At 41.2% G+C, this 25,349-nt stretch overlaps 1 protein-coding gene across 1 annotated transcript in view; it reads left to right on the top strand.

Annotated features, from left to right (window-relative positions):
• The window catches only part of PLCL2 (phospholipase C like 2), a 124,440-nt gene that overhangs the window by 35,110 nt on the left and 63,981 nt on the right, over positions 1-25,349 (top strand). Inside the window, exon 2 of the mRNA XM_048510782.1 lies at positions 4,288-4,848. Coding sequence (XP_048366739.1) covers positions 4,552-4,848 — 297 coding nt within the window. The 5' untranslated portion in view covers positions 4,288-4,551. The remainder of the gene's footprint in view (positions 1-4,287; positions 4,849-25,349) is intronic.

Below are 25,349 nucleotides of genomic sequence, written 5' to 3'. Positions count from 1 at the left end.
AATAATTTCATATTCATTTGGGACTATTTTCTAATGGGGAAACATACTTTTCTCAACTGCTGCATTTCAGCTGACTGTAGTAACATCTTTATGTGGATCATAGACCCAACATTATTGCTGGATGACCAAGTTAATGCAATTGCAAACAAGGCCTTTTTTCAACTAAGCCCAGCTTGAAAAATGACTTACCTTGAGAAAGCTGATCTGGCCACCTGAAGACATGCTATAGAGACATCAAGACTAGACTGCTGTAATGCCCTATACATTAGACTCCTCAAAATCAATTAGGAAATCGAGTTGGTTCGGAATGCCACAGTTCAGCTATTATTGGGAGCTATATGGAACATGCATATAATTCCCACTCTGAGTCACTCTGTCCTGATCTGTATGGTCCAAGCTAGGCTTATCTTATCAGATCTCAGACATTAAGCAGATCTGTTTAGTAACTGGATTGGAGACCACCAAGGAATGTCTTGAAAATTCTATGGGGATGCCATAAATTGGCTGTGACTTGATGTCACTTTACTAGCTGCCCATCAATTACTGAGCTCAGTTTTAAATATTGGCTATTATATACAAAGCCCTTCAGGGCCTTGGACTCTCATATCTGCAAAGCCATCTCTCCCCCAATGCTCCACCACAATAGCTTTGCTCATCCAAGCAGGGCTTTTGCAGGTGCAAACTGCAGATCAAAAAAGGCCCAAACACATGCATTCTCTGTTTTGGCACCCACCTTGAAAAATGCTCAGCCTCAGGTGGTCAGGAAGGCTTCCATCCCCCAGATTTCTGCTCACCATGCAGAACTGCATTATTCTTGTGGGCTTTTTTACATGGGCAGTATGATAGCACTGTACATAAAGATGTCAGAAAATTACTTGGATAAAATTAGGGACTGTTGTAGTCTGTACCACTGTGAATAGTTTGCTATGGGTTGGATCCTGCATGTAATTTTGCAACATTTAGTGTGTCATGTTAACATTTATGCCTTGTTTTAGTTCTGTTCTTAGACTTTTGGTTGGTTCTACAACCCAAACCCTTTTTCATAGCTCACTGAATATCCCAACTGGTTAATTATATTTGACTTACTCTGTGTAATCTGCCTTGAGTCCAAGGAAGAAAGATAGGCTATAAATAATGTAAATGAACAAATACTGATCCTGTAGATTTCTACAGGATTTCTGTAGATTTCTACATCTATTATGATTATAATACAGATATCCTTTCCTTGTCATGTTGACCCCTTCTTGCTTTTGTCCATAACCCTTTTTTTACTTGTTCCTCCTCCCACGCTTTCTGTCTTTTGTCATCACTGACCTTTTCTTTGTTGGTAAGCTAAACATTTCTTGTATTCTGAACACTTCCTCAAAAAATAACTGCCTTTTCTGGAACTACACGAATCTGTCAAGCCTTGCCACACACTAAGTCTTCATCTGTCCCCACCTCTTTATTTATTTACTTTATTTATACAACACTTTCCCCCTTAATAGGGACCACAATACCTTATAACATTCTCCTGCATTTTATCCTTGCAACTGCTGTATGAAGTGGGTTAAGTCAGGAGTTTGTATCTGGCCGAAGGTCACTCCGCAAACTTCCATGGCACAGTGGAGATCTGAATCTGGGTATCTCAGACCCCAGTCATACACTCTAACCACCATACCATGCTGGCTCTCTAATCTACACCAGTTTCATCTTGCCGCTGTTACCCATTATATTTACTCAAATTGATCTACCATAGGTTAGAAAAGAGCAACAGTCCAGTAGCAGTTTAAAGACTAACAAAATTTCTGGCAGAGTGTGAGCTTTTGTGAGTCACAACTCATTTCTTCAGATACAGCTAGCATGTGAGCTCATCTGCCCCTAAGCAGAGAAGAGTGAATACAGGCAGTAGTAGGTAAATGCCAAGGGCATGCGTGATTGAATTAGGTGGGATATGTTGAGGGGAATGTACTCTTCTCAACAGAAGGATTGATGAACTCACATTCTAGCTGTATCTGAAGAAGTGAGCTGTGACTCATGGAAGCTCAAATCCTGCCAGAAACTTTGTTAGTCTTTAAGGCACTACTAGATACTTGCTCCATTATACCGCTACAGACAAATATGGTTACCCACCGTGATCTATTACCATAGGTTAGTTACTCCATAGCAGACTAGAGAATACAGAGGATCAAGTTGGTGAATGGAATTTGTCTCCAGCTCTTTTGATGCTTGTTTGTGCTGATATTGTGACTGCACCTTTAAGGGGTAACAGTTACGCCAAACTAATCCATAAAGAAAGGAAAATCTTGTGTGAGGTTTCTACAGCACATTGGTGATAATGACTTCTGAATTTTATACTTTATATTGCAAAAAAGAAAGAAAATATTATAATGCATCTGAAATATACGCTGGTCCATTGATTGGCATGTTAAAAAGATGTTGCTTAATGTGATGTGGTTGACTTGTTGAGAAATATGTGTAAGAATGTTAGATTCCTGTTTCTACAATTGAGGGTGGTCGCCCCCCCCCTTCTTCAGTTCTGTTTAGAAGAGGCATCCACATGCCCTTCAGCACAAGGCACACACATCCAGTTCAATTTAATTTACACTTTGGAAGCCATTAATGGACAGGAAGAGGATTGATTGTCCAGGAATGTGATTCTAACTGAATCCAGATGGTCCCTTGGGTTAACCAATGAGAGTCCTGAGGGCATTTTCACCAGTGAAGCTGAGAATGCTCTTCAATCTGGAATATATTACTTGTGAATATGGGGAGCCCATTTGAAAGTACACTCTATTCAGCGTGGGTTTTATGTTCCCATTACAGAGGTGGAAATTTTTAAAACAAGTCATTTACGAAAAGCGCCCTTTGGGGATAACTAATGCAGTTCATACTTGGAGAACCCTTGCAAAAAGCGAATTAAAAATGGACTCAGTGAGTGTTAATGCGAAGAAATGGAGGGAAATGCACTGGAAAAACGGAGCAATGGGGATTATCATTTGGGCCACTCGCACAAAAATCACTAGTTGTCAAGTTGCACGAGGGGAAAAGGAAGGCCGAATAGGTAGGGTTTTGCTGGCAGATGGTCCGCTCCTCCCTTCACCTCCAATGTAGTGTGTTGGGTCGGCCGGAGGGGGTGCTGGGTGGCTGCCCAATCGTCCGGCTGATTGACAACGGGGCTGGCCTGGCAGCAGCAGCGTCAAACAAACCTATTTGGCGGGCGGGCGCTTTGCCGGCGCTGTCCCCTTCCGGCGACTCTTCGAGGCGGGGGCGCCACCGCCTGAGCTTTCCACCCCCGCCAGCCAAGCCGTCTCCCCCTCTCTCTCTCTGCGTTCGTTGTATGCATCCGGCTTCAGGCAGCGGCGGCGACCGTAGCGGGGAACCGGGAGGAGAGGAAGGGCGCGCTGTGACTGCGGTCGGAGCAGCGGGGACGAGCGGGGACACGACCCTACTCCTGTCACCTGGTGGTGAAGGTGCGTGCCTCGCGGCTCCGGAGGAGGAAAAGTGACCAGGAGTTCGGGGCTGTGGGAAGCGAGACTTGGCAAGGGGGTGGCCGCCTCGAGACGCCGCCTGCAGCGCCCAAGGAGGAAGCGGTGGGTGGGGAGGCGCGGCGTGCAAAGGCTAGCACATGGGCGCCCATGCTCGGAAGAGGGCAGGCGTCTAACTAAGGGCGGGCTCGTTCCTGTCTGCAAAGAGGGCTGCCTGCCCCTGTTCTGCATCTCCCTCCTCCCTCAAATGCAGAGCCAGGGAAAGGGGGCGGGAATAGGTGAGCCGCTCCTGCAGTGAGAGAGGGGGGGCCCCCGAACTGGGACGAGGGGAACGGGAGAGGCGGCGGCACTGCTGCTGCTGCTTTTCGGCAGCTCTTCGGCCCTCCCCCCGTCCTCCAGTTAACCCCGCGGTAAGCAAGAGACCGAGGGTTTCCGTTCCCAAGCCTGGCCCCCGCCTTCCTTCCACCCCGGTGCAGGGCTTGCAAATTTTATTTTAAAAATCCCGCGCCCTCGAAGCGAATAACGGAGTGGCCCCGGAGGTTACCTTCGGAGCGGCGGCGGGGCTTTTCGGTTCCCTAGTTGCGGGGCTTCGGGTGGGCGCGCGCGCTCTCTCGGCCCCTCCCCTCCGTGCCCGGGCTTTGTTGTTGCGCTCCGGAGTGGGCTGCTCCTCTGCCCCTCTCCGCGCGCGCCTCCTCGCCACTCCTTTGCAACAGCCTCGCCGTGTTTCCTCCGTCCTCGGTGCATGCGGTGCCTGGTAGTTTTCCCCTCCGCAAGAGACGGTCACGGTTCATGTTCTTCTTCCCCCCCCTCTGTCTGCCAGGTGCTGGAGAGACACCACCGAACCGGGATCTAAGCGACTGCCTCGGCGTTTTTTAGTCTTTGCAACCTGACCAGCGGGCCAAGGCGCTCAGGAAAGGAGTATTTTGCAACTGGCTTCTGCACAGCTTTTAAACATCCACCGAGAAGGGGAGAAGCGGAAGAAGTGCAACCATCGCCGAGCTGCTGCTACTACTGCTGCTGAGGAGGAGGAGGAGGAGGAGGAAGAGACGGCAGCAATCTCGCTTCTCTCGACCCGGCGAGCCCGATGGCCGAGTTTGACAACCGAGGGGCTAACCTCGGCAGCGGGGGGATCGCCTCCTCTCCGAGTCCCGCGCGCGGCAAGGTGGCCTTCAAAGCAGGAGATGGCGAAGGCGGAGGCGGCGGAGTGAGGACCCATTTGGACGTTGCAGGCAATAGGGTCTCCAATGGGGACTGCGCTCCCCTGGCAACCAGTGAAGAAATCGGGGCAGCCCAACCTGACAGCCCTGGCCTGGAGAGAGGATATTCCACCCTGCTGCCAGAAGGCAAAGCTGGCATCCCCAGGAAAACCAGTATCATCAAGGTAAGAAGGGGCACTACCTGTCATTCTCTGGGATTTCTCCAGCTTCTTGTGCAAAACAAATGGGGTTTCGGTGAAATCTTTGGATGGCTTCAGTGGGAGGATGTATTGAGAGCCTGGGGAAGCTTTGCTTTGGAAACCCCTCTCCACCCCATTGCACAAGCTGTGTTGGGATTGTGCAAGTGGTGAGGGTTGACGTTTTGTATGTTTGTTTTGTGGGGGGGGGGGGGGATATTAGTGCTTCCCAGATGTAGAATGTGCAACCTTCTTTCCATGCAGAACTCCCATTGGGTTTTTTGCTGATCTGTGGGGATGCTGAGTGCACCTGTGCAGAGCAGTTTTGTAGCTTGTTGACAGGCGCACAGCAAATGAGTCGAAAACCAAGGATAAATGACGTGCGTCAGGAAGAAACATGAACGCCCTCATAAAAGTGACAGCTCATCCATCAGGGGACTGTTTATGATGGTTCACCTGCAGCCTCAACCTTTCTTAATTATTGTCTAGATACTGATGTTGCTGATAGGCACAGAATAGACAGGAGAAAGTACGACTGTGCTGGTAAATGTCTCCTAGGTAAACAGTAACTCAGATCTTATAACTATTGTCGAATGTAGAGGACAGTTGGATTTGTAACAAAAAATGTAATTGTCTCTTATCACTCTAGGACATAGCTTTCAGAAAAACTGAATTGCATGTAATCCATACGGGCAGTTCTAAGTAGAGACAAGCTTCACAGAAATGTATATAAAATAGTAACATTGCTGTTGGTGTGGAGTCACATATAGCAGTCACACAGCCAATGTTATCCTCTTGCCAAGATCAGAGTAGCTATTTTTGGTTGCTTCTTGTGAATGAAATGTTTCTAGAAGGACTAGTTCATCAGCAGCAGATCTTGGACTGCAACAAACTGCGGGATCTTGCCTAGAGAATCAAGGGGAAGACAAGGACAGGCAGTGGTGGAATGTACATGACAATTGCGCACCCACCCTTCCTGTTAGGGAGAAATGATGTTGGTGGTTAGCCACACACAGCTGGATGCATGTGGGGGTGGGGAAGAGTCTGCAATACAGACACAAAGTTCTGTCGCTTATTGTGCAGGTATTGCTTAATATTCTCGGAGTCTGTCTAAAACCTTTGTCCTCTGGTCTAAAGATAATTTCTAACCCTTGTGCTGGTATTTTCCAGCTATCTAGAGAAGGATATTGTAATTTCTGGTGAACTGGAGTATGTCAAATGACTGGAGTATGTTAAATGAGATTTCAGACTGTTTATGTAGCGGTTTATAGTTCAAAAGAATCAAGGTAAATCTGCATGGTTTCAAACTTGTTGCTTGTTTTAAAGCTATGGGACTGTTCCGCAATATGTCAATGTAAAGGTGCACTTTGACTTCCATTTGTAATTTAGTGACGCATAATGACTTCTAGCACAATTCATTTATTTTTTAGTTGCATGTGGATTTATTTCCTGACATTTTAAAGACATCACTGTTTAGTGACATATGTAACAGATTTGTTTTCTCACAGTCTGTTTCACATTGTTGCAGTCACTGATTAGCATATGAGTGTACCTATAGGACAGGCCGTTAAAATGGTACTGAGGTTTGGAGTTTATTGAGTGTTGTTAACCACTTAAGGGCATCTCATTACCCATGGAAAATATGTGAATGCTGCAAGGTACCTAGTTTTAAAACATTCCATTGATGCTGTGTAGCTGCATGTAAGGTTGTGCCGACATGTCCTCTGTGCATGCAGTATAACTGTACAAATGTAGAATTTCTGCTTAGTAAAATGCTACTGTTAGTGAAATGCCACTATGGTACTTATAGCTTTAAGGCCATGCATGATTCTTTATGAAGAACATAGCAAAGGACATGGCAAAACACTTTACAAGTGATCCAGCTGCATCCATTAGTACAGTTCTAACAAGAAATGCATGTGTCTATTGAAACTAGTTTTTATTTCAGGGTACTGTGGTGTGCCTGCCAAGTACATCTGGAGTTCCTTAGTTATATACTGAAAATTTATGTCGGGATGCTATAATCATGAATGCATGTTTCTGCAGTACATATTAGTGCTAATTTCATTATGTTAACAGTACTCACCCTAATGACAGTGAAATTAGAAATTCTGTTTCCAGTGTACTTTATTATATTTTTTATGAGCAGTGTCTGGCTTATCTTTGTAGAAGCTGGAGTTGGTTTGTCTGGGGTTGGTATTGTATACCATGTACCTTTCTCTCCTTTCTCCTCTCCCTTCACTGTCTTTCCCTTGCCCAGGCCTATGGCCTGGTCCTGCAAGCCATTCTGTTTTGGTAACTGACCAGAGGATTTGATCGTTGGGTCCTGGCTTTATAGTTTGGGGACAGTTTCAGTATTATGATTGTTATATCAGTTCTGGTGACTTTGGGGGGAGAAAAATAATCTTAAAACTGCCTATACTTCTTGGAAGTACTATTCTGCATTATGCTCAGGATTTACAGTGCTATGTTAAACTGAGTTATACTCTTTTAAATACAATGGAGCTAATGGTGCACCTGTGGCCAGAATTGCATGGTTAGGTTTCCTTCTGTGCGGAATTTGAATGATGTTTGTTGCCATCTTTAAAACCCTAAATAGTCTAGGATCTAAATCGTCTGGATGGGATCTATTAAAGGGAACTATTAAAGCTAGGTAGGGCCTTCTCTCTTCTGGCTGTCTCAACCTTTTTTATTTATTGTCCAGATAGTAATGTTGCTGGTAGGCACAGAATAGACAGGAGAAAGTACGACTGTGCTGGTAAATATCTCCTAGGTCAACAACAATGCCTTTTGAACTCTTCCCTTTAGAGAACTGCCTGGTGCCCAGTGTAGACTTGAGATGTCAGTAATTTGCTTTGGTTAAACTTTTTTGTTGATATGTTGGCTTGTGGCTTGATTTGTTAATCTGTTTAGTTCCCATCCCCTCTTTTAAATTTAATTATATTTTAGGTATTATATCATTGGAAGTATGGGGGGCTTTTTGTACGAAAGAGATTTTTTTTTTTTTGGTCTCAACATCTTTGAATGTGAAACTGGAGGATGCCTTTGTAACTTCTTTTTTGCCAAGATTTGCAACCTGAACACTTCATCTGTAATGATATCAAGAGGTGTTCCTATCTTCCAAGGGCTGGACTATGAGTTACTTTTTCCACATGGGGTTCCACTTCCACATGGCAACTCTCTGTGTCCTCTCTGTATCTCCCGTGTGACTTGTGTGACTTCTGGTCTTTGTAGAGTTTTTCCCTGCCAACACTGAATGGTTAAATGGAAAGTGAGAGAGAACTCTGGGTTTCTGCCTCCACTTGGTTGTACTTAAGATTATGTTTTGGCTGCATGGCTTCAAGCTGCATCCCTTGTCTTTGAAGAGAATACAGTTCCTTAGAATGGTATGTTGCACTTTCAGCCCTTTGGAATAAGTTCTACCTGTTACTTTTCTCTAAGGAGTATTATGTATTTAGAAAGAGTAATCCATTTTATTCTGTTCCATATTTTAACTGGCTGAGTTCCTCAGTTGCGTACAAGTCCTCTGCTTCTATTCCTTTTCATAATATTACCTTCTTATAACCGGGTAGTTAACCCTGGATAACTATGTTAATCCGAAGATATTTTTCTTTCTCAATCCATACTGGTTCTGCCTTCTTTTGTTTGTCACTTGCAGTAGAATCTTTAGCAGAGGGACTCCCTTCTAAGCTCACTGAAGATCAATTTATTTGGTTGCTTTATAATAAACTAAAATAGTATATTTTCACTTTGGCATCTGCACACTTCTGTACTGAATATAGTTTTTAAAAATCAGCAACTAGTGACAAAATGTTGCATAATGTATGTAATAATTTTTATGACTCCTTTCTTTACTCTAATCACAGGGGTGGAAACCATACCAAATGGACTTTTAAACTGTACTCACTATCTGCAAGTGAGTCATCTTAAAGAAATGATACTCTGATAATCCTGGAGGAACATTGCTAAAGATAGTTGAAGTGGCAGCTACTGTTGTAGAATAATTTCAGCTACTCTACAGCAGAGTATGCCAAGCCACAGATTGACCTTATAGCTAGCTATAAGGTAACATGCACTAAAATTGTGTTTATGTGGATTGCTAGGAGAAGTACAGCCTCTTTCAAAAGAGACAGCAGTATTCTGTCTTCTGTTTTTATCTTGAAAAACAACAATGTGGTGAGTTCCAATGTGGTTAAAATAAATGAGTGGAACGCTCTCATGACACAGATCTGGAGCGATCCTTATGTAAGAAAAGGCTGGGGAGAAGAGAGAATCTGACGGTGGGAGCAGGGGAAACAGCATCGTCTAAGAGTTATTACCTCTGCCCTTGGTCCCAAAAGCTTACATTTCTCAGCAACAGTTTAACGTACAAGAAAAGGTCAAGTTCTGCCTTGCATAGTTTAAAGCTGAATTTATTTGTAACCTTGCGCTGCAGCCACATTATGAATTGTTTAGTCTGTGCAAAAACAAAAGTACAACTCCATAACGAAGGACAGGAGTGCCCTGAATCGATTACTAGTCTCTGTTTAGACTGGATTTGGTCCTCAATCTTGCTCCTGTTACTGGAGTCTTTTGTTTACACAGCAGCTCCTAAACTCAGGAAGCAGAGTAACTGTTCTTCTCAGTGCATACTTTTGAAAGTATAGATGTAAGAGCAAAGAAGCATTTGATGCCAGCTGTAGCTTTAGGTTTCTGGAACAAGACAAAGATGATAGAATGCTGAAGGTGACATAGCCTGTAGTCCTAAGGACAGTTTCCTGGGAGTAAGCTGCATTGCACAACATGAGACTTACTTCAAAGTTTACCTGCTTAGAATTGCTTCCATTCCAGATTTCTTTTTTCGTTTCTCAGCTTAACACATCAGCTCGCTAAATGAGACCACTTGTATACTGTATATAAGTTCCAGGTAATGCATTGAATATGTGGTTGAACAGGATGTTACCTAGCTTAACAAGGACGTAAAATAAAGTAACTTGACAGGTGGGGAAAATCAATTGGAAATTTTAGGCCGCTTTTGGAAATACTGTTCTACAAAACTTTCTTTATTGGTCAGTGGTGGAATCTTTGAAGTGTTTTTTATTTAGGCCTAATTTAAAATAAGAAAAAAAATATTAAATGTACAATGATTAGGGAAGCAAACATTTGTCTGATTCCAGGAGCCTCCAGAGTGTTTTATGGATTACTGCACAAATAAAAAGGCCAAGTAGGTTTTTTTGTGCAGGGTGCTGGTTTGGATGTCACAGAAGCCAACAATTTACAATAACACTTTTCTCGAAGGAGGCAGGGCTGAGTCTATTGCCATATGTAATGGAATGTTTTTTGCTTGACATGCCTCATTACTGTTCTTCTGTAAGTGGCTGACCTACTGTGATGAAAGCATCCATGGGCTTTGCCAGGGGTATAGAAAACATGGATGGCTATTCTAGGCATATGTTAGAAAATAAGCTTTAGTGAATTCTTTTGTTTCTGAACAAATATATATCACGCTGATGGAATCCTCCTTGATCTGAGATTGCAAAATGTCTTAGCAGACCAGATGCTTGGGAGCAACAGCAGCAGCAGCAGCAGAAGGCCATTGCTTTCACATCCTGCATGTGATCTCCCAAAGGCATCTGGTGGGCCATTGCGAGTAGCAGAGTGCTGGATTAGATGGACTCTGGTCTGATCCAGCAGGCTCTTTCTTATGTTAATACTGTACATTTTTTTTTGCTGTATTGGGTTTCTTAAATGAGAAATATCACTGTTTTTCTTGTTTCTGATGCCCTTTCATACATTTGTGTTATGTCCTTTCCCTGTGCTTCTTTTCCCTTTGTCTCTAATATGGGATGCTGTTTCACTTGGCATTGTGGAGGATGGCTAGGTCTTCTGACGTACAGTGCAGTAATGCAGGTTCTGTGCTCTTCTGCTTTGGGATAGAACTGGAATTTACTCTTGTTTCCAGGTTTGTGATGATATTGTACCATTATTTGTAACAGGCCAAGCTATAGAATAGGTAGATATACTGCCATGCTGGGAAAGGCAGATATTATTGCCTTTTGTAATAGTTTGAAAGCCTAATTTGAAATTGCGTCATGATATGTTTCAAAGCCTTTTCAAAGTGCTCCTGACACAAAAATCGTGCTGATTAGTACGCTTAGCTTTCAACTACGGTTGGATAAATTCATTTGCATATGAGCAAAAGGGAGTAGAAAAATGTTTTGTGGTATTAATAGCAGAGCAGTGTTTTTTTCCTACACTTCAGACGATTTGTATTTTACAGCTTGTGTAATGAAAATAGTAAACTCTGCAGTAAACTTACAGTAAACTAAGACGGTTTGTTTTGAAATTGTGGCTTTGTTTTCTTCATTGACCACAATATTAGAACAGATAATCACAGTTTGTGTAAATATCTATTGCCTTGTATTTCTAAACAGTTAACATTTGGACCTGAATGACTCCTACAGTTTGTGACTGCTGCAGTTCGTGACTTGTCAGCAAACCACCTTTTCCCACACACACTTATAAGGTCCTTTATTCCCCTTTAATGACATAGTGACTCTATTTTATTCAATTTTTATCCTACCCTTTCCCAACTATAGCTAACAACCAGTTCAATAAAATAGTAATGATAACATATAATATAATTTAAAACTTTATTAATGTTTTAAAAAGTCAGTTGGTGATTGTTCAAAATATGGGTAGAATTTGAACAGAAGGCTCCCTAATACAGTTCTTGTCACATCCATTAAACTACACTGCCTCTTATCTATGGTCCCTTCTGCACACGCAAAATAATGCATTTTCAAACCACTTTCACAACTGTTTGCAAGTGGATTTTGCCATTCCGCACAGCTTCAAAGAGCACTGAAAGCAGTTTGAAAGTGCATTATTCTGCATGTGTGGAATGAGCCTATGATACTTTGTTTAAGATCAGCTTTAAAAACCAGTTTAATTTCTTACCACTATAGGAAACATGTTCAAAATGTGACAACATTAGGTGCCCTGCAATATCATCCTAAGCATGTCTACTCAGAATCCTATTTAGGTCTGATAAGTGGGCCTCATTCCTAGGAAAGTGTTATTGGGATTGAACTGCTAAACATTCTTTCTCAGAGGCAGCCATTTTGATCTGTCCTGATGCATGGGTCACCCAGAACTCTACTATACCCTGTCAAGCCTTTGAAGTCTGATTTGAAATACAGCTTGAGAAAGCTATACAGTAGAAGTTATCAAAGACCAGTTTATTACAGCCTTGTAGGTATCAGGAGAGTGTAACCTCTGTGCATACCTTTTTCATGGACTTGCTGCCCTTTCCCCTTCTTAGTTAAGAGCCAAGAGATTCTGCTTTTCCATTTTTTTGTTTTTCAGGAAGGCAGGAATATAACCCTCCTCAGCATACAAATTGCTCCTTCCTTGGAGCTTCATGCTTATGTCCACCCTGTATATATTTCTGAGATTGTCTCTAACAGCTGAGCCAGTATTAAAGGGACACAGTGCCATCCAGAGTGAATAGGCCCATACTTGTGTTCCCTTAAAACACATGGTGTTGCTGTCTCATATCTGTTGTCCGCTGTCATGCACATCAAAATCGGGACTAAGCTAAGCTCTGGAAAGAGAAGTTTATTTCCATGTTTTGTGTGTATATAATTACACTTATTTTAACTGTACGTAATTAGAAACATCTTGATGCTACATCTCCAAGGAACTACCCAAATTGGGAATCTACCCAAAATAAAACATAATGAAAATATGAAATGTTAAGAGCTGTCAATTAAAACTTAGCATTAAATGACAACAATAACTAGAACATAACAATTTCCGTGATTCCCATCGCCTCATCACTTGTGTGGTAGATCTTAGTTGATGGGATGGAGAATATGGGAGGTAGTAGTCCTTCAAGTGCCCTGCCTCCAAGCCATTTTGGGTTTCAGATATAAAACCAAGCATTTTGAATTGGCCCCAGATACAAATGATCTTCCAGCACAAAGGTGATAACAACCCATATATTTCACCTCTGACAGTTGCCTGGCTGCTTCTTATTGAACCTATGGATGTTGATGGATCAGTTTCAAAGGAAGCTCCACATAGAGTGCATTACAGTAATCAAACCTGCATCTAATCAGGGCATGGATCACTGTGGCCAGATTATGCTTTTGGAAGGATGGCCACAGCTGACATGTTATCCAAAGCTGATAAAAGGCACTGTGTGCCATTGAAGAAATCTGGGCCTCAAAGAGTATGCAAGGATCCAGCAGCAGCCCCTTCTCCCTCAGGAGGTGTACAGGTCCCTGAAGAACAAGCTGACTCCTCAGTCCTTGAGAAGCTCCAATCCAGATTGTGCCTATGTTTGTATGTAACTTTTTACCGGCACTAGAAGAGCTTATTTGTAAAAAGGCCAGAAGCCAGCCTTTACCTGTCTGAAAATCATGACACATAGTTACATATTAGCATTCTCACACAGATAGGCAGTATTTCCCAGATCTGCCAATACTGTTGCTAAAAGTATTTTAAAACATTTCCCTATAATTCTCAGAGAGTAATCCTAAAGAGGTCTTTTCAGAATGCTGCTTAATTTTGTTCTGTCAGGCTTGTTCCCAAGAATTTGTTCTTACGATGTTCAAGTTTACTTCTTTTAAAGCTCTAAATTAATCATTGTTGCATAGAAGAACCTGGAAAGGAAGCTGAAAGTACAACAACTATGAATGGAAATGACAGGCCATTATAGGAAAGCAGTTTTCTTTACCTGTACCTGTCTGCTTCTAATCCCCTTTATGGAAGAAAAAAGGAAGGAAAGAAACTGTCTTGATTGAAGAAGATGCTTTCAGCCAGTCAGATTCTGTTGGTCCCTCTTCCTGGTATTGACCTGATAGTCAATCTCCAGGGATTTAGGGAGAGAAAGATATTTTCCAGTGTTTGTTACTGCAGACCTTTTAATTGGAGAACCTAGGGCTGTCGTGGCGAACCTTTGGCACTCCAGATGTTATGAACTACAATTCCCATCAGCTCCTGCCAGCATGGTCAATTGGCTGGTTTGTGCCATAGACGCTGAAGCTCGATTTTCAAATCGCGGTATCTAGTGACCTTCTCATGTTCTTTTTCAATGACCCTGCTGTCACCGGGGACTGCTATGTCGATGATGGTCACTTTCTTGTCCTCGATCATGGTGATGTCTGGTGTATTGTGTTTCAACACTTGGTCCGTTTGAATTCGAAAGTCCCACACGATCTTGAATCTCTCATTTTCCATTAATTTCTCAGGACAATGTTCCCACCAGTTCTTAGCTGTTCTTATGTTGTAATTCTTGCATAAATTCCAGTGGATCATCTTGGCCACTGAGTTGTGTCTCTGTTTGTACTCAGTCTGGGCAATCTTTTTGCAGCAGCTAAGGACATGATCTACAGTTTCATCAGCTTCTTTGCACAATCTGCATTTTGCATCATCTGAGGATTTTTTGATTTTGGCCTTGATCGAATTTGTTCTGATGGCTTTCTCTTGGGAAACAAGGAAAACAAGGTTGGGAAACAAGGAAAACAAGGAATATATTTTAGGCAGTGAGAACACACACACACACAACATACAAGGTCTGACAGCAGTGCACCTGTGCCACCTCTAAGGGGTTTTCAAGCAGTGTGAAAAGGGGGGAAAACAGAAACACTTGATTAACTGAAAAATCTCATGGGGAAGAATGAGTTATGCCATACTTTTTGGTGCTGTAAGTCAATTGCTGGGTTAGGGAATGTTCCCAGACTGAAAATCCATTAGAATGTTGGCTTCCCCTCTGAGAACACCCCTGGAACATCTCCTATGAGGCTGGTATGGGCAGTTGTGTTGGATTTGCCATGAGGCCAGGTTCTGGGTTTGTGCATCTGTGTGGCAGCCCAGGGTTGAAATAAGTTGCCCAGTGCTGGCATCTCAGTGGGCACAGGTGTTATTGTAGGGATCCTGGTATTTCCACTGAAGCTTCACCCCCCCCCTCCCCCGCCAATTGCATTCTTAGTTTCAGTTTAAGATCAGTGTAGACAACAAGTACAACCTTTTAGGCCACATCCCATTGTTTTGGCAAAATAGGGCAATCCAGTTGCCTATTCCATTCATTCTACATAAGGTGGCAAATCATAGCTAGACCTCAGCTCAGAAAATGGCAAAAACTCATTATTCTAACCTATAAAATGGTCTAATGCAAAAATTCCCCTTTTGGTTCAATCCTTCCTTAAAAAAGATTTCTTCCTAATGTTTAGATCTGGATCAGCCCATAATGTTAAGTTAGCATATGAAAACAAGCCGGGAGTAATGAGGAAATGTTGTGGCGACTGTACAAATCTTGCCCTTCTGGGTTTCAATACATGCAAAAATCTACCCAGATCAAAAAATTACTCTCCCACCTTAATTTGGAATAAATTGCATAGTCATTTAGGTATCATTCCTCCATGCTTACTTGCAAGCATGAATGAATGTGACTTTGTGTCCCTAAGTTTTCAGAATTACGTATTTCGTATATTAAAAATCTTCTCTGCATTTAATATCGAGGCAGATAATCACTACTTTGTGTCCAGCTTCAATTTAGCTAAATAGCTCCTTGGAAGTAATCAAAGCTATTTTCTCCTGTTTCGATTATAAAAGTACTTGACCTTTGCATTCAGTCTTGCAAATATACTTTCTTGGAAGTAAGTCCAATGATTAAAGTTGAACTTACTTCTCAAGTAAATATGCTTAAATCTCAGTTTAATAGAACAATTAGTTTAGCCAGTAAGATGTTTACTTTTGTGCATATTGCTTAATAACAAGCAAAACTTTTACTTAAATGCTCAGTAACGGTTTTTAAAATTAACTCCTAATTAAGTATGAAAGTATATAATGCTATCCAAAGAGGGATTTTCCCCATTGTTGACTGTGGCATTGTAGTTTGTATAATACCATACACATAGTACTTTTTGGAGTAACAAGTGCATGGTAGATCCCAGCCCTAAGAAGTTGAATCAAGCTCATATCCTCAGAGCTCCATCTCTGCAGCTGGCTGTGGAAGATTCATACCTGAATGGAAACGGAATGTTATATAGTATTGCATTAAACAGGAGCATGTGGAATCAAGGTGCTGACATTTTTCAGAATCTGCCTCTCAGACTTCACTGTCCTGGTGCTCCATTTCAGAGTTTAGAAAGCTGTTCAGCACAACAGATCGAAGAGGTCTTTGTGAGGTTACTTTAGTCAGTAGCAAGGCAAATTGTATGACTGGTAAATTCAAAGTAAAAAGACATTTTGGAGGAAGTTATTTTTCTGCTGCTAATGCAGTGCAATATCTGAAAAGAAGAAAGGAGTCTACAGAATACCTTTTGCAGGACCAACCAATTGACACAAAATGTGAAAGCTTTTGAGGTTACCATAACTCTTTATTAGATTGTGTGTTACAGGTCTTTAAAAAGTAGAGGGGTGGGAAGCAGATCTTTCCTGATCTTACAAACATCTTGTGTGAAACGTGTGTTGGCCTGAAACTTTATCTTTATTGCTGGTTAAAGTTGTAGCGCACACTCTGGAAGAAGCAGTATTTGATGGCTTTTTGTCTTTGTCTGCCCAGAATTCAAGTGATGTAATCTAACACTTACAGCAACTAAACTGTGAGCCTGTCATAATCTAATATCAAAGGCTGACAAGATGAATCTTGAAATATTGATCTGGATTTCCCCCTCCCCCCATTTTCATTTTTTTAAACTGGTAACATTTGGTCTGATGAAGCTTAAAAGCTTGCACAATGTTTTCTCTAATAAAAGGTATTACATGGATTTTGTACCTTCTAGATTTTCATGGGCCAGTATGACTGTTTACAGCTAGTTTGCCCAGCAGCCATTTTTAGGTGGCTTTCCTTGTTAGACGAGGATTTAAGGTGGAGGTAAAATAATCTCTAAAGTAGTGTTTCTTTTTATATACTGTGCTTCCTCCAAGGAGCTCCTTACAAATTTATTTTATTTTGCTTCATTTATAGCTTGCCTTTATCACTAAGATTGAAGGCAGATTTTGTGAAGGTGTTTGGCTGAAAAACAGTGACTTGCTCATACCTAATACACTCCATGCCATTGACATTTGGGGATTTTGTCCCTGTATCCTGATAGCACAACACTTTGGCAGCTGCATGATACTGAGTTTAAATGTTACATTAACTTTACAGTTAAACATTTTATTAAAAAATCATACATTGTTTTTGATTGCAGTATGGTTCATCACAGTCATGGCACAGAATCATGATCTACAGCACTGATTATGTTCAGATGGTTGTTATGTGATCCTTCAGAGGTTATTCCCAGAGTTATTTTGAAATACTCACTTAACTTCCTTAGTCAGGAGCAGCTAGAGTTGTCTTCTGCAATGACCATTTTCATTTTTGCTTAATGTAAGCTGTCAGATAATCAATTTTTACTTTATCAAAATAGACACCATCTCATTTACGTTACTTTTAAATAATAAAATAAAACATATAAGTTCACTGTTTGGACAAATAGGTTGACTTTTTGACTATAAAATAACTTTCAAAATAACTATGGCTCATTCCGCACACGCAGAATAATGCACTTTCAAGCTGCTTTCAGGGCTCTTTGAAGCTGTGCGGAATGGCAAAAACAGTTGTGAAAGCAGCTTGAAAGTGCATTATTTTGCGTGTGCGGAATGAGCCTATGAGAATCTTTCCTAAGACCAAGGTGCTTGGTCATTCAGCCAGTCCTCCTTGGAATGTTTCCTGAAACTCTTTACACCCATCCCTTTATGAAATTTCTGACTAGCTTTTTCTTATCAGAGACCTTCATGAATATCCAGAGTGTTAAGATGTCCCTCAATTGCACTGCTTGTATTTCAAATTCTTCTCAGGAACTGTGCTTAGGTAGCATATTGTTAATTTTTTCCATTTGTTTATGCAGAACTTCAGATTGCTATTTGATACAACTCTTTCTTTTTGGGGAACTGTTACGTCATCATAGAGCAAGTAGCTTCTTTTTCTAGATAAGGAAGTAGCTTTCTCAAACAATCACTTCTCAGTTTTGTCTGCTTGACCATATACACTGTGCCCTGGCAGTTGGGTAATACAGAAAAAATACAGTTAAAAAAATGCTGTCGTATGAGCTCCTTGCAATTTGCCCTCTATTGTGGCATTTAACAGATAATGCTATATAAGTACATCAGTATTGACTGCATGCTATTAAAATATTATCAACTTCTGGAAGTCTTATACCTGTTTCAAACATATTATTGTTAATACTAGGAAGAGGGAAATAGTCGTTTGGAGGTAAATAAGTATGCACAGTACTGTGCTGGCTTTAGTATTTCACTATTTTGGACTTCTGGAAATGCTTATCTTTCTGCATATAAAACAAAGTGACTGGAAAGAGAATGTCAGTTGAGTTGGGTGTGAAAACAACATAATTTGTTTCTGTTCATGTATACATTCGAAGTCACTTCAGAGCTGCCAGCTTGTCGGATAAACCCACAGGCAATCTCTGGACACATGAGTTCTCTAAAACTTCAGTGAAAAGATGAGAATTTGAAAATATCAATAAACAGTGCACAAGAATACTTAAAGTATTTGTGTCTTTCAATGGAGTAGTTACAGATGTAGTTAAAATTCTTAAGAGTGGGTTAGTATGTTCACTTTATGTACCAAAGTTTGCCCCCCCCCCCCCCATGGTGACAGACAAGATGTATATGACCAATATGCAAAGGAGTTTCAGTTATTTTCTGGAAATCTTGTAAATCCCTAGCTCTTTAATTCTGGAGAAGTGTGAGTGTAACCGTTATGTGAGTTCTGATCTAACTGTAGTTGTCTTTTCCCTCTCAGGAAGTGATAGCATAGAAAGAGGTTATGTCATCACTTTCCCATTGAAAATGAAATCTAGCAGGTATGTAACTGCTATTTAGTAGTCAACAAGTTTATTTCTTCAGTTGATTATTGTGGCATATCTTCTGAATTTGTAGTGCCTTATAGTCACATGAAAAATGAAATCTACAATTGTAATAATTATTGTTTCTAGATGTGAGGATCTTCATAACATGCCCAGTATCAACTCCTCTTCACATATGGAATGTTATTGGAATGTCTAGGCATTTAGGGAATATAAGTATAGAATATAAAAAGGTAGACTTGTATAGATTTGAACCAGAGATGTTTATCGTTCAACATAGTGAGATAAAAGACATAAGAAATATTTTGGTATTCATTGATGGTTTCCTGAGAAGGTCTTTAGCTTCTGCAGTTATATACACACAGCCAGATTGGAATAGTCGAGGCTTGAATGTTCCTTATATGAGTGATTTGTGGCCATTACCACCTTATTGTAAAAAGTTTCGCCTTCTCCATCCAAAAGTTTGGAAAACGAAATGACTTCTTCAAGAAGGTTGGCTTATCACTTCCACTTGTAGATATAGGACCAGTAAATTACTGCATGTTTAACTCTCCCTCCCTTTGCTATTTGAAATGGTTTGGATTTAATTGTTTTTTAAAAATTTAAATAGAAATAGTTGGAATGTTTTAAGCTGGGTATTGTCAGTGATGGTCACTATTTCATGTAACCAAAAACTTGCTTGTAGTGAAATGCAGACTCTTTCCCCAGAATAATACTTCTTGTAAATGGTCTTGTAGGAATTATTGAGACTCATACTGTGATAATGGGCATTGGAGGCAAAGGATTATATTTATTATGCAAAAACTAATTACTTGATTGATTGCTCATACAGAGAAATATTTTCCATTAGTGAATGATTCTTTTACTGTGGGTTGTCCTCTTAGGAATGCCTGCTAGGGGAACCAAAGATCGGGGGAGGCGCTTGAGTAGTTAAAGTATTTGTTTTCTAACCAAATAAGATTCAGATGTTTAAGATATCTCTGGCAGAAGATTCTTATTAATGAGTATGGATTTTGTGATGACTGAAATTGGCACTTTCCGCACATTTCATTTACAATATATCTTGCTGCCAAATAGTATTTTTTCCCTTTGGATCCTGCATGTTTTTTCTTCTGTTCTGGAAATGTGTTCTCTTCATTTTTCCTCCATTGTTTTCCCGAGGACTTTAACCATGATTTAAACAAATCTTTTTCTGACCCAGTTTCCCTTGAGCATGCAATCATGTTGAAACAGTCTTTCTGCACTCCACCAAACAGCTGGTCCTTATCCATGCCCCAGGTTGATGTCCAACCTCTCTTTCAGTCATTTTCTTCTCCCCCTCCAGTTCCAAAAGGAATTTAAAACTTCTCTTTCTTTTACTGAACTTGCCATGTTATGTTGAGGTAGAGATAGAAAGAATCAGGGATGATTGGATCAGCTTTGTCAATTTTATATCCAACTACCAATATAACGTTAGGGCAGAGAAGGATTTTGTGGTGCTATCTGCCCTCACTAAGGCTATTTTTGAACCACTAAGAGAGGTATGGCGTTCCCCCCCTCGCCTGGGCCCTTTGGGTGGTGTATCCTTCCCTCCTCCCTAACCTGGGGGTTGGTCTCCCCAGACGATGACTTTCCCAATTGGCCCAAGGGCCAAGAAACCACTGCGCCCGCAAAGCACTGGGTGTACGGGGCAGCCATCGCCCATGCCATCCTCCTCCTAGTAGGTCTCCTTGCTTCCCTTCCCCTGACTGGCTTGAGAGTTTACACCCTCCCTCTCTTTCTCCCTTGTTGATTCACAGGGAGAGGAGTTTCCAGGGCTTTGTCTCTCCCCTGTGGCCTCACAGAGAGAGGTGTTTACAGTTTGTGTGAACGACTCCCACCCTGTTACTGCACAGGGTGGGGACCAGCTTGAACCAGGGTCTAGGTTCTCAAAGGGGGTCTGGGCTTCAGGGTCCTCTTCCCTCCTTCCCACTTCCCACCATTGAGCTGTCCCTTTCCCTTGTCTCTTCATAACACCACCCATGTTCCCTGCTGCTGCGGCAGCTCCAGACTCGCCCTTTCCCACTTCCGTATATACCTTCTGCCCTCTCATTCTTCTTCCTTGTCCCAGCTGCTTCTCCAGCCGCCTCAGCTGTGGGCTTGCTGGGCCTAAGCCTCCTCTCTTCCCTTCCTTCCCCTTTGAACAAGGCTTCTGAGGCCTCTAAGGCCTTCACCCTTCCTGCAAGAGGCTCCTCTGCAGCCTTCCCATCTCCTGCAGTGCCAGCTGGTGCAGGACTCAGTGGGGTAAGTCCGGGCGCTGCAGCCGAGCCCGGACAAGAGGTTCTGATTAAGTGGCTTTGCATGAATACCATATTCTTGACTATGGTAACTTTAGCCTGTAAAGCCAGTAGCTTCCCTGTCCCAACAGACATCACAGTTCATTCAGAAATACAGCTGCTAACACTACCCTCAACCATATCAAGCCTCAGTTGAGGAGATATGTGAGACAGCCACTTGGTCCTTCATATGAACTTTCATCAGGCACTACAAAAATAAATCCAATTTTTTGGACCAATGAGGCCTTTGGGCGCAGAGTTCTGCAGCATGTAGTGGAGTAATTACCACCTGAAGACAGAGAGATACTGCCTTTGGAAGTCCCAAGTTTCAAAATGCTCTTCTTCTCATGGTGAGAACAGAACCTTGGCAACTTACTCTGTGGGTTCCTTCTGCCCTGATATAAGAAGGGCACTTACCTTCCCAAAGAACGAAGAAGTGGTAAATCGGATAAGATTTTGTCATGCGGCAGAAATTAAAATACAAGAATAAGGCTTGATGGCAATGAATATATTATTAGAGGGTATGAAAGAGAACAAAACCTGATTTGTCTCCTTCCTCAGCACCAGATCTTTGGTTACTGTTGTTGTAACACTCTTTTCACTATGTCAGTGTTGTTTAACCTGTTCTTGTTACTGTCCTATGTTCACTTTCTTTTCTTCCTGTACTACTTGTTCGCTTGGAAAGTATTTAAACTGAGCCAGGAGTTTTCTGCCTGGGAGACAGAAAGTGGAAAGTTTTTAGTCCTTCCTTCATGAGCAGGTAGTGGGGAACACCCAAGCTTCAAGATGCCCTTCTTACCTCAGAGAAGAAGAAACCCTTGTGGAAAGTTTCCAAGGTTCTGCTTTGTTATGGTCTCACAACATGTTTCTTCTTTTGTAACCTCAACCAAGTGCCATTCCTACACTGGCTGAACAAAATAATGTATTTCGTTTGTTTGTATCCCACTTTTCTGCTCATTGGGGCCCCAAAACTGCTTACACAATTCTTCTTCCCATTTTATTTTCATGACAACAACCCAGGCTAGCCTTAATTTGATGCTTGCTTGTATTGTTTCATCTCATCCTGCAGATGTTACAGTCTGGTATGCACCCTGAAAAAGCTGACTTTGCTTCTGTTGTAATACATGCTCTGTTGTTTTTGAAAGAAGAAACTGGATAGTGGCAACAAGCCAGTCTTGTCACCATATAGAATAGAGTGGATTGATTTAACTAAGTGATTTGTGTCATGGCTGGACAGTGGGTGGGAAACTGATTTAAATCAAAATGTGCATTTATAATTTAGATAGTTACTGTATCAAAGTGCACGGTTTTCCTATTAATTTATTTGGATTTATATCCCGTCCTATCCCTGATCAGTCCCTTTATGCAGCATCATATATGTGAAGCTGCTTTACATTGAATCTGTTCACTGGTCTGTCAGGCACCGGTTAATCTGAGTGACAGTGACTCTAAGATCTCAGAGGTCTTTCATTCTGTTGCTGCCTGATACTTTTATCCAGAAATCCTGGAGATTCCCCCTTGTTCTCAATGCAAAGCAGGTGTTATACCGCAGAGCCCTTCCACAGAGACTATACTATAAGTTTTTTATTTTTGGAAAATGGTATATGGTACATAGCTTTAAATAACTATGTCCACTATCTCAAATATAGTCTTTCTTACTTTCTGCAATTCTTACAGGTTTTTGTAGGAATCAATGCTACAAGGTGCTTTTTTCCCAGTGTTCTTTCTCATTTTGCCCTTTCTCTTTTATAGCTGTTTTACAATTGCCATGCCCCACAGAGAAAGTAAATAATCTCAGTGAGAAGCAGGGGATGATGGTAGCTATTGGTCAGATCAGTGTTCTCATGAGAATAGATGGTTAAATGTCCTTGCTTGTTTCATAAGAGTCATAAATGTTTATAATGCTGAGCCAATAGCAGAGATCAGGTAATTTCTAGGCATAAAATAGGGGTAAAAGATCACCAAGATGGCTCAGTGGATGGGCTTCCAGTGGGGGGATTTATGGCTTGTTGATTCCTTTGCAAACTGTGGAGGATCTTCGTGGCTCAAATGCCAACTGATAGTGTAAATCACCAACCAAGTAAATACTCTGGACAAAGAGTGTTTGGGAGATAACCCATGTCGCTTCAAGAAGCTCTCCTTTTGAGTAAAGCATGAAAATGGAGGTTTTTGCAACTCACTCCAAGATTGTAAACAAATAATATTGGGGTTTTTTTTAAATGATGAAATAGTTTCTCTTCTTTTATGTAGCACTAGCCCCGCTTATATTCCATGTCAAACATTTGTGATCCATATTTGGGTTCCCGATTGTTAACAACCCTTATTGCCCTGTAGGTTCTTGCTCTAATTCTGATCGTTCTTGGTCTGAATCTTCTAAACTAGTCTCTGTATCGCTAAGATCCTTTTCATACATCTCAAGTAATTCTCTAGCTCTTTGGATTCAGTCTAAACCTGTGTTGCTTAAAGTTAAAAGATACACCTTCCATTTTTTCCCAACAGAACCTAATCTTTTGCTTCAACTTCCCAGTTAGGAAGGTGTATTCTTTTCTCTACCTTTCAAAAAAACTTGTGTCTACAGTGTCAGTTTTTAGCTTTGTATCAGAATGCTGTTAGAGAATGGTATCTTTCATCTTCTTCACAAACTGAACCAATATGTCTCTTGGGACTTTTCTCATTATAGCACACCTGGAATTTAATTTATAGACTTTATCAACTTCCATCTCCATAGCTTTCTCTTCAATCCCTAGAAAGTTTGCCAAAACAGTTAAAATCCTTGGTCTAATGTTTTCTTCTGTACTGCCCTGAATCTCAAACAAAATTATTTATTTCTCATTTCCAACATTGTCCTTTTTTTCCAAATCTTTTTTGAGAGTTTCAGTTTTCTCCTCAGTTGATTCAACTATATCATTAATGTGTTTTATTTCTCCAGACACTTGATTTATAGAATTTTCCATTTTTAAAAACATTATATCTTACTGCCCAATCCAGAGGACTCCGGCAGCTCACAATCCACATTGCTGATGTGCTGCTGTGTTGCCTTCAGAGGGCTTCCCGGTGGCTTGGAAATACAGCAAACATTAGAAAATCTCTGGTGGCCTAAAAGACCTCCTTAGGGCAAAATGGACTTATGCCACCCGTTTGGGTTCTGTAAATTGGAGGCCTGGGCCAGGGGCGTTTCCAGATCGAAAACCGTGTGGAAGCCAAAACTGACCTTGGCCCATTCTCATCCACCCTGCTTTCCAGCTTTAGACTGGAGTGGCTCATACACCAGTGAGGTGAGCAAATGTGTCAGTGTGGCTCCACGCCAGTTCCAGAGGTTGTTTCATCCTCCTGTAAGTTCTTCTCTCAACTTTATAATCCTTTTATTAATCCCTTTATAATCCTAATTTATTAAATTCCTTTTCCATCTTCTGTTCATTTGTCTCCAGTTTCTCTGTTAATTAGTCAAAATATTTTTCTGTGATCCCTGTTGTAATTAACTTTTCTGGGGAAACCTCTAAAGAGTTCTTCCTCATAGTGAAATCTGTATAGAAAAAAGTGGGTAAAGTCCTTAAACTGACAGCTGCTCTTTCACCAGTCAGTGATAAGTAATCCACCTACTGTTTACATTCCAGATGTTTCCATAGCAACCAGTTCTTGTTATTTAGCCAAAGCTAAATATAAAGGACCACATGGCTGTCTCACAAGGTTAAAGTGAACCCCTTGTGATGTAACTGCCCCTAGGGCAGTTACATCAGGGTCCCCTCATATTGAGGGGTCCTGCCATCCCCCCCATGGGGGTAGGTTTTAAATTGGGGTCGGACGCCTTTTATTATGTATTATGGTTTTTTGCTGTTTTATGAGTTTTAAGCTATTTTATGGGATGGAGCCTATGTGTTTATATTTGTACGACCGCTCCTGTTGATGTTTTAGTGAATGTTGTTCACCGCCCGGAGCCCTTCGGGGATCGGGCGGTATACAAATTAAATAAATAATAATAATAATAATAAATAATAATAATTGTACCCCGTCAAAATTTTCCTCAAAGTATTCTTCTTTCAAATGCATTTTTATCTCAAAACCCGCAACAGAAGTCCGTATTTAAATAAAATATATCAGAAGAATACCCCTTCTTATTTTTGCCCTTTCTTTACTCTTTGTCAAATTATTCCAAGTTCTTATCTTTTTAAATTTCCCTTTTAAAAGTTCTTTTCTGATTTATAGTTCCCAGAGAGAGGAAACTCTTACCACAAGGATGCTGTCCTAGTGATATACTAGATTTTTCTTAAGGAGAATGCAAAATGAAATCAAAAGAAGATTTAATAGCAGATGAACATATCTGCTATTGGTTTTTTCA

Source organism: Sphaerodactylus townsendi, linkage group LG11 (genome assembly GCF_021028975.2).
Source record: "Sphaerodactylus townsendi isolate TG3544 linkage group LG11, MPM_Stown_v2.3, whole genome shotgun sequence".
Lineage (NCBI taxonomy): Eukaryota > Metazoa > Chordata > Lepidosauria > Squamata > Sphaerodactylidae > Sphaerodactylus > Sphaerodactylus townsendi.
This window is presented reverse-complemented; position numbering and strand designations above follow the sequence as displayed.